This window comes from Anomaloglossus baeobatrachus, chromosome 4, assembly GCF_048569485.1.
Source record: "Anomaloglossus baeobatrachus isolate aAnoBae1 chromosome 4, aAnoBae1.hap1, whole genome shotgun sequence".
Classification (NCBI taxonomy): Eukaryota; Metazoa; Chordata; class Amphibia; order Anura; family Aromobatidae; genus Anomaloglossus; species Anomaloglossus baeobatrachus.
The window spans coordinates 116,720,173-116,729,831 of record NC_134356.1 but is presented as its reverse complement, the minus strand read 5'-3'; the positions used below and the strand labels follow the sequence as shown (position 1 = coordinate 116,729,831).

The 9,659-nt window shown below is 45.1% G+C and overlaps 1 protein-coding gene across 1 annotated transcript in view; it reads right to left on the bottom strand.

Annotated features, from left to right (window-relative positions):
• Positions 1 to 5,464: 5,464 nt before the first annotated feature.
• LOC142301283 (epithelial sodium channel subunit beta-like) overlaps positions 5,465 to 9,659 on the bottom strand; it is an 88,483-nt gene continuing 84,288 nt past the window's right edge. Inside the window, exon 10 of the mRNA XM_075342312.1 lies at positions 5,465 to 6,002. Within this exon, the coding sequence (XP_075198427.1) occupies positions 5,664 to 6,002 (339 nt within the window). The 3' untranslated portion in view covers positions 5,465 to 5,663. The remainder of the gene's footprint in view (positions 6,003 to 9,659) is intronic.

Here is a 9,659-nt window from a genome sequence, read left to right as displayed (position 1 = left end):
AACGAGCGTCTGGGGCTGATGGAATCTGCAGTCGGATGATGTGGCCTCCCGAGAGTGAGGCTGGCCTAGGGGCTCGGGTGTGTGTGTAGAACAACAGGTTCCAGAATAACTCAGTCTCAGTCCAAAGTGTCTTTCAACTTGTTTACTCACTTTCACATGGTTTTGTGAGGTAACCCAGGCGATGCTGAGATAAACTAGGTGGAACCATGTATCCTTCAGGCTGGTCTAAGGGTAACCGTTAACTCGCCTTCCTAGCACTTCTTGTTTCGGATAACCCCTGACTTGAAGTACCGTGGGATTCATCCAGGGAAGTCCAAACTGCCTTTTCTCCCCTTTTTGGCCCGTTTGCTGATAGCGTGGACCAAGGAAGATGGCTCCAGGCTCGATCCTCCTTATGGGCCCCCTCGTTGCTGTGGATGCTCGGACTCTAGTTGGTGTGGGACTTGTGGTTGCCCGTGCATGCCTAGTCACCAGGAGTCTCCGTATATGACCAGCTGACTTCCTCAGCGTCTTTCTGTCCAATTTCTGGTGACCGTTCTCCCCCGCCAGTGGCCACTACACGTGCAGGGTCTGACTAGCATGTACGCTCTCCTGCTTCTCCACTATCAGACTGGCTACCTCCTCTTACTTTTTCGACTGCCACTGCAACCTAGCTTCCAGCCCCTCCCCTACACCCTTAGATGAGATGTAGAGGAACACCCCCTCTTGGGTCTGCCCAAGGGTCCCCTCTAAGGTGTCGGAGACCTGGTTGCTATGTGTCTGTGCGTACACACCCTATTCCAGCCTTCAGGATTACCTGTTTGCACTCACCGAGCATGGGGGCAGTACTCCGTGGCGCCTGACCAGGTCAGGGGCGCCATAGCAGCAGTCAAGACTGTAAGGCATTAATCACTCTAATAAACTATCCCTTCTCCCGAAGCTCTCCCTACAATGTTTCCAGGGTAGAGTGAGCCAAACGATGCGTCACGAGGTCTTATATAGACCCTATGATGGAATGCGGCTGGCCAGTCACAATAAAGTCAATGGCCAACATAGCCACTGGCATTACCGTGATTGGCAGGCATTCCCCACATGTTTAATGGCTTAAAAACAGCTGAAAAACATGCAGGGTGGGGACTCAAGTATGGTGGTCAAGCACCAGGCATAATCGATCTAGCTCATTGTTATTTCTTATCTCAGAATTAAAATTGTAAATAACTAATGAACGAATAAAGTTACGTTAAAACCAAACACACCATTGTTTTTCTTGTGAAATTCGCAAGAAGTGTGATGAGTTACATGACCCTCTTCCCATTGGAAAAAATAAAATTGGATCCAAAATGGCCGACTTCAAAATGGCCACCACGGTCACCACCCATCTTGAAAAGTTTCCCCCCTCCCATACACTAATGAACCACAAACAAGAAGTTGATATCACCAACCATTTCCATTTTATTTAGGTGTATCTATATAAATGGCCCACCCTGTATATTCTATGGCAGTATTGTATGTGGTTGCCACAGCAAAGGGTAAGAAATAAAGTGATAGGACTAGCGCACAATGAGAAGCGTTAGCTGATAGGGAGGGAGATGGTTTCTTTTTAGAATGTTAGTTAGAACACAGTGTGTGAAAAGAACACATATATAATTTGAATATCAACTAGACCAAGCGCAGTGAGTGACCTGTGGCAAGATCAGATCTGAGGTAACATGTCCTGAAGTACCTACTGAGAAACAGACCACGCTGAGACTAGAGACCAACATTCCAACATAGTGGTCATCAGGTAGAAGGGTTCAAAGAACAGATCTTCAGTAGCCAGGTGCCCAGTAGCTTACAGCTCAAGGTAATAGCCAAAACAGACTATTGAGTCAGATAAGTTGACTTTCCCGGGCAGAGTCTGTGTAGCATCAGAGTTCTGGCCACATTGGCAAAAAACCCTTTTCCCCTCCTCTATAAGGAGAATAAGAAAGGGAAAATGACTCTCATGGACAGGACTATGGTGCTAGGCTAGGCTGTGTTGGAACAAACAGGAACAATCCAGATGGAGCTGAAAGTGTATCTGAATATACTCTGTATTGCTGAAACGTGCTAGATGTTATATACCCACAAGCTCGTGTATAAAATTGTGTATGAGGAACTGTTAAATAAACTTTGTCATTTGCACTGAACTGGTGGTCTCCTTTTTGGAACAATTCGTCAACCCGCCTTGACCAGCCAAAGCCATCGGCAACATGCGATCTGCATGGGCGCACGGTCCACCATACACCTAGCCAAGATCGTGTGTTTCATATAGCGTGCCAGGGTGTCAGGAAGCAACACCTCCCCCATGACTACCGCCCCGTGCCATTCTACATCAGACTCCCTTTAAACTGTTAAGGTTGTCAACAAATCTGTTGATTGTTTAATGCAGCAGACCTGTGCACAGCAGGGCAAACACTGTCACTCACAAAGTATTCGGGTGGTGCCTGTTTTTCAAGTCCAGTCTTTAAGTTCCATGAAATAAAGATGACAAAAGTGAGTCCATTGCTAAATGAATTCTAATATAAGTATGAGCGCTGTTTCACTGAAGCTCAGTATAATTTCCCAGTGTTTGCAGTGGTCTCTACTATTTGCTATAAGGTTGGCCTGCACCCCCATAATACTTTGTGCTATGTCGTATTCTAACTTCCGAATCTGTATTGATACCAACTCTATTCATCATGAATTGAACAGAATAGATTACTTTAACATTTGCACTTTAATACTATTCAGTCTGAGCTTTGTCAGACTTTAAGCAAGGAGCAATTTCTCACTATCTTCCAAATTTATCTTTATCATATTGAAGCAATAACCATCCCATATAGTCGACGACTATTCTTATATTGAATTCTGTTAGCTCCTGTTGTAATTTTCATTAGTAACACTAAGATAAAGCCATAGAGAGTAGTGCATCCATTTCTATTAGAATAGATGAAAATCCCAACACAAAACCCATTACAATTATGTAATAGTGCTGATAGATTGGCTTTTGTGTTTATTTGTATAGTCCGGCTATCTGATGGCTTCTTATATGCTGGACCATTTTGTATTACTCTGCATGAAATGCCGCTCACATTCCAGCTCAGTGGTGCAGAGCGAGAGATAAGAAGCAGAAGATGGAGTGATAAATATTAATGGGCATTTTCAATCCTCGGTGCTGCAGACAGAGCCTAAAAATCTAAACACCAAATAACAAGGCACATAGCTATGTTGTGCTGGGGACAATTCAGGAGTAAAGCTATATTAGGCAACATGTATTAACTGCCATATGTTATAGTAAGAAGTAATAGTCATAAAAAGTTATATGGGACCAATTCATTTTCCGTGTTTATGACTAGGGATGAGTGAACCCAAAAGGTACAGTTCGGACTGGACACCACGTGACCCATACTTTGTAAAAACCGGATCATGGGTTGCGCTGTCATTGTGAGAACTTCTCTGACTGGTGCAGACAGCTGTAGTCCAGCATGGTGCATACAAGCCTAATCCAGCCTTGGGCATTCAGCCCTAAAACAGCGTGGTACACAGAGGCCTAATTCAGTCTTGTGCTTCCAGCCCTAAAACAGCGTGGTACACAGAGGCCTAATTCAGCCTTGTGCTTCCAGCCCTAAAACAGCGTGGTCCATACAGACCTAATCCAGCCTTGTGCATACAGCCCTAATACAGTCTGGTCCAACCAGGCCTAATCCAGCATTGTGCAACCAGCCCTAATACAGCCTGGTCCATACATGCCTAATCCAGTCTTGTGCATCCAGCCCATGAGCAGTTCTGGGTGCATATTGCTAATCCCTTTAGAAAAAGTATTTCTAAAGATCTTTTGTCGTATGCTAATGAGTGGACTAGTTCCAAGGGCGTTGCTTCCCTTGCTAGTTAGCACACCCCTGTGGGCGTGCTATCACGCTAATGAATGCGCAGAGTCAGAGGATGATCTCACTCACCTCTCTGCTGCCATCGCTGCCCGCTGCAGGATTTTGGCTCAGTGTGCATGATCCCGGACTTCAGGTCATGTGCACTAATTCAGTTTGAAACCGGAACGTGTACACTTACAGTAGCTACATAGTGCGCATGGCCAAATATTCGGGGTCATGCGCACTGAGCCGAAACCCAGTGTGGGGCGGCGATGGCAGCGGAGAGGTAAGTGTCATCATCCTCTGATGTTGTGCATTCATTAGCATGTTAGTACACCCAGAGGGGCGTACTAACATGCTAATGGGACCGACTGGCAAGGGATGCAACGACCTTGGGACTAGTCACTACTCTCATTAGCATACAATAAAAGATCTTTAGAAATACATTTTCTAAAGATACCTTTATCTATGCTAGTATATACAGGGATGGTTAGGCACCTGCTCGTGGTTCTGGCTGCATATTGGACCTGACTGGTTCCCTTTAATAATGTATACATATATACAATCTTTATTAATTTTGGTTAAACAAGGAAAAAACTTCCTTCTGTCGTATTTTTAACCTAAACTAACTGTATGTACAGTATATTTGTATGGTAGTGTATGTTGCTATAGGGAAACCAAATGCAGTATGTTGGGTTATTTTTAGAGATGAGGAAATAATTTGAGATTCAAATTTGCCAACTTAACCAAATGTTTCCCAAAAAATTGATTTTCAGCTAAGCGAGTAATTACAAATCACGTCCTACAAAACCTCCAATTGCCCTGAAATGATGTGTGTGACAAGGTGAGATCTCAATGGCAAAGTTACGTTATCTTATATTGTTAAAATAATATGGTAATTGTTCTTCACTACTGTGATATCACAAACTACGTGTGCAGTTTATTTAGTGTTTCATGACTTTCTCTCCCTGTCTCTTTTGTTAAATGGTGATGTCCTCTCACTATCCAGATTCAACACAAAATAACTGCTGTATTTACTGCTTTTATGCAGGGTATGGTAGAGACTCCTAATTTGCTGTGAGTTGTTAGCCCAGTCGCACTTGTGGTCATGTGGACCATCTGTGGCCAAAGCTATCTTCTGCAAAGTGAAAAATATCAGTGACCATTTTAGGTGATTTGCAGAAATTGAATTGAAAATAGTTCAACTTTGCCAGGTTAAGTAAATTTATAACAATTCTTCAATAAATAATATATAGTTTAATTATACTGATGTTTAGTGTAATGTTTTTTATCCTTTTTAGTACAAATACTTTTTTTCCTTTTTTCTGTCTCAATAATGGCTCTAACTTTTCACTTTACTTTTTCACTTACCATATATGAACTGTGTATATGCCGGTGTATTGTATTGTGCATGTGTATAGTCATGTATAGCGTGTGTTACCATTCCCCATTAAATAAGATATATATTTGCTGTCAGTAAATAAGCACAGTTCTCAACGTTGAAGATAATGCATGTTTATTGAAGAATATACTGTACCTAAATGGTTTTACGTAACATACTGAAGCTCATGACTTTACTACATGGTATAGTCTCTAGAAATTTTCATGTACAGGTCTCTCATGAAGAATTAAGAACAATATCATTTTTTGAAGGCTCCAACCTTTAGACATTATAATTCCAGTTGATAGCCAGCTTCCGTAATGATAGTTGTTTCCTTAATCAACGGCTTGTCTTTTCTCTACAGTTGGTATGAAGACATTGCGTTGGTGTTCAGAGCAGATCTGTTGCATGTCTTCCTTTTACTGTATTTCTCTGGCCTACACATTGTATATGGAGTCATTTACTGTTTCATAGCTCTGGTAGGGGTTGTACGGGGTTCGATCATCCTCAGCATTGTTACTGAGCAAAGTAGAGACATCTTCCACAGAATCCCATAGAAGACCGCTATCAGCAGAAAGCACTGGTAAGAACAATTCGGGTTGAGGGTTAGGGATTGTGTATGGATTCTCTGGGCAGTCTTCTTTTCCATTTGGGATGCATATAATCACAAATGTCAAAATATTTAGTATTAGTTCCAGAAACTCAGCAACTGTACAAACTGAGACACCAATCCAAAGGCCTACTAGTCCTCCGATACTTGAAAACAGGTCAACAAGCTGAAATAAGAAATTATACATTGAATATATTGCCTTTGGAAAACAATAGCAGATTACCTTACTTTAGACAGAATCCAATCAGTTTAACTATCAAAGATGGGTTAATATAATCATACAACTATTATACATTGCTTATTCTCACAGTCTTTTTTTGGAGATGAATAAATGTGACAAATTTTACATAAATACAATACTCAGACTAATGTTGGTCGAACCCACTGATGTTGGCCAACAGTCAAGTGCAGAAGTGGGCAATTAATTTTTCCAAGGGGCCACATGAGAAACCATGACTGGTGTGCAGGGCCAAAACAATAGGCTGAAATTAATTTTACTAAATATTAATATTAACATATAATTATTATTTTACTAGCTGTAGTACCCGGCGTTGCCCAGGATAGTAACTACGTCTCTCTCCCTCTCTCCCACTCTCCTTCTCTCCCACTCACTCTCCCACTCTCTCACTCTCACTACCGAAATCATATTAACTGACTCATATGCTGTCTTAGTCCTCCTTCACATGTTTGTGTCTCCGGTACGTGTTCGGTCTGTTTCCTCACATGCTGGAGACACGGGCATACGTAGACCCATTAAAATCAATGGGTCTGCGCACACGTGCGTGTTTTGCCGTGGACCGTGTGTACGTGTGGAGCATACGTGTGTCCGTGTGCTCCTCAGGTCAACATGTCCGTTTTTCTCCGGCATCACGGGTGTCACACGGACCGAACGGATGTGATCCGTGTGACACACACCGGAGAAAACACATGTGCCTGTGAAATTAAAAGATTTTCTATATACATCTTCTCCAGCACTGCTGTCTCTGCCGCTGCTGGCACTTGCTTCCGACCCCTGCTCATTATGCTCATTGCATATTCAGTCCACTGCGGGTCGGAAGCAGCAGAAGCGGGGAGTCAGCAGGGCCAGAGACCAAAGATCAGCACCACGGACAGCAACGCCAGGGACAGGTGAGCAGACAGTTCCCTTCTCCGTGTGTTATCACTGATAAAAAATGGAGAACACACGTGTGCCATAAACACGGCACTCGGAGGACAATACGCACCTTTGACACGTCCGTGAAAAATGTGCGTGATTTTCACGGACGTGGGAAAGAGGCCTTATACTAAGAATGTCCTTCTTTGCCTATAGCAACCAATCAAAGTTGCTATTAATGAGCTGTAGCTAAATAGAAGCAGAGGTGTGATTGATTGCTAAAGGCCACCCAATACATATCCAGGCTAACTGTCAAAAGAGCCAATATATTAGCTCACACATTGAAACAGTAACTGTGTGTCTCTTTCTGTGTGTCTCTCTCTGTGGATGTGTCTCTGTGTGAGTGTCTCTTTCTGTGTTTTTTTCTGTGTGTCTCTTTCTGTGTATATGTCTCTTTCTCTGTATGTGTCTATTTCTGTGTTTCTGTGTATGTGTCTCTTTCTGTCTGTGTGTCTCTTTCTGTGTGTCTCTTTCTCTTTGTGCGTCTCTTTCTGTGTATTTGTCTCTTTCTGTGTATTTGTCTCTTTCTGTTTATTTGTCTCTTTCTGTGTGTGTCTATTTCTGTGTCTGTCTCTTTCTCTCTGTGTGTCTCTTTCTCTGTCCATAATAGGAGTCTATAATAACAGATCCGTTCCCAACTCTATTGAATTTAATGTAAGCAGATTGTTGGGGGAATAACTGTAAGGCTATGAAAACACAGTCCATGACGGTCCCCGAGTCAAATGAGGTGGCTGTGCAAAATTTTGTGATTGTAAATGCGACGGTGACATACAAACATACATACATACATACATACATAAATACGTACATACACTCAGCTTTATATATTAGATATTAATCTGAATCGTACGACTTAATATTGAGCACAGTTAACCATGTTGACTTATACAGTCTGAGCCCCCACATAGCCCCTCTTTATGCAGTGTGAACTACATCATAACCTCTCTATATACAATATGAGCCCCCACATAGTCACTCTATATAAAGCATGAACCCCTACATAGCTTCCTAAAATACAGCATGAACCCCCACATATCCTCCCTATACACATATACATAGCCTCCTAAATACTGTATGAGCCTCCCCATATCCTCTTAAATACAGTATGTGTCCACTCATAGTATCCTAAACACAGTCAGCCCCCACATAGCCTCCTGATACAGTAAGCCCCCACATAGCCTCCTAAATGCATTATAAGCCACCACTTAAGGCCCCGTCACACACAGAGATAAATCTTTGGCAGATCTGTGGTTGCAGTGAAATCATGGACATATTTTTCCATTTGTACACAGCCACAAACCTGGCACTAATTGTGTGACGCCCTGGGCAAGCCAGGGGTCACAGGTAATGACACCACCACACCCTACACCCCGGATAGGTACACCAAAGTTAAACCAGAAACCCTTGTTGCCTTCCTCCAGGGGCTGATGTCCACACCAAGGGGTGGGCCAGGCGGTTGGCTCCGCCCACCGAGGAGTTCACAGCCCTGGAGGCGGGAAAACCAGGCAGATGAGTTGGAGCTGAAGTTGAAGTGAGAGGGAAGTGGTAGAGGAGCAAGTGAGAGGAGTTGAAGTGAAGGAGAAAGTGACAGTTTGGAAAGCCTGAAGTTGGTCCGGGTGTGTGCCCCGGACTGAGACAGCAAGGTTGGCAGACGGCGGTGACCGTCTGCAGGAGAGGCTGATCGGAGGTTGCCGAAAGGACCGTGGACGGGTGGTGGCCCGGCGGTACCGGACCGGTATACGAAAAGAAGCCAGCACCATTGGCAGGGGCCTTTCGGATCCCGGCAAGGCTAGGAGTAGCCGTGAATTTGCCAAATCCGTCAGTGAAGGGGACCTCCGGGTCTCCCAGCAACTAAGTCCCGATTGAAGGCAACAGTCCAACCGTAGGAGAGAGACACCGCCACCGCCAAGGCACCAGTTTCTCAGGGCCAGCGCCTGCGGGCAAAGAGGGGCTCCTCCGGCCCATATCCAAGCCGGGGAGCGGGTTACCGGTGGGAACCCATCGCTACCAACATTACACAAGGTGCAGGGAAAGAGACAGTCACCATTAACTACCGGGGAAAGCAACAGCAGCCGTCCGTGGGAACCGTCTTTCCAGCCGTGTGTTTTACCGAGAACTGTGTCAACGTCTCAGGCTGAGTGAGTACCACCGTGCCGTACGGCACAGCGCTGCCCCCGCGACCCTGCACCTCACCAAGCCCCGCACCTGGCCTGCCATCCACTCCTACCCCATCACCGGGCCCCGGGACAACCAACCCCCTACCCACGGAGGGGAGAAATAACAACAGAGCTGCTCCCTGTCACCGCTCCCGGGATCCCCATACAGAGCAGCGGTGGTGTCCACACAATCACCACAACCGTGGGTGGCGTCACGGACAATAAATCCCCAAAACCAAACCCCTTTTCACTCACGGGTGAGGAGCGCTGCTCGAGTCCCCGGGATCCGGCCCATCGCTCGAGCCACCGAGCAGCAGAGGCCGCAGCAGCAGCGGCAGCTGGACCCGAGCAGTGGGAGAGCGCAGCGTCCCCTCCTCCGTCCGCGACAACTTGGCGTCATGAACAGGATCTTACCGCTCTGCCGTTGGGTAGAGGTGCGCCTTGTTACCGCCGGAGGTGTCCGGCCGAAAAATTTCAGAAGCCGCCATCTTTGGCGCGAAAAGTTCCCGCTCGA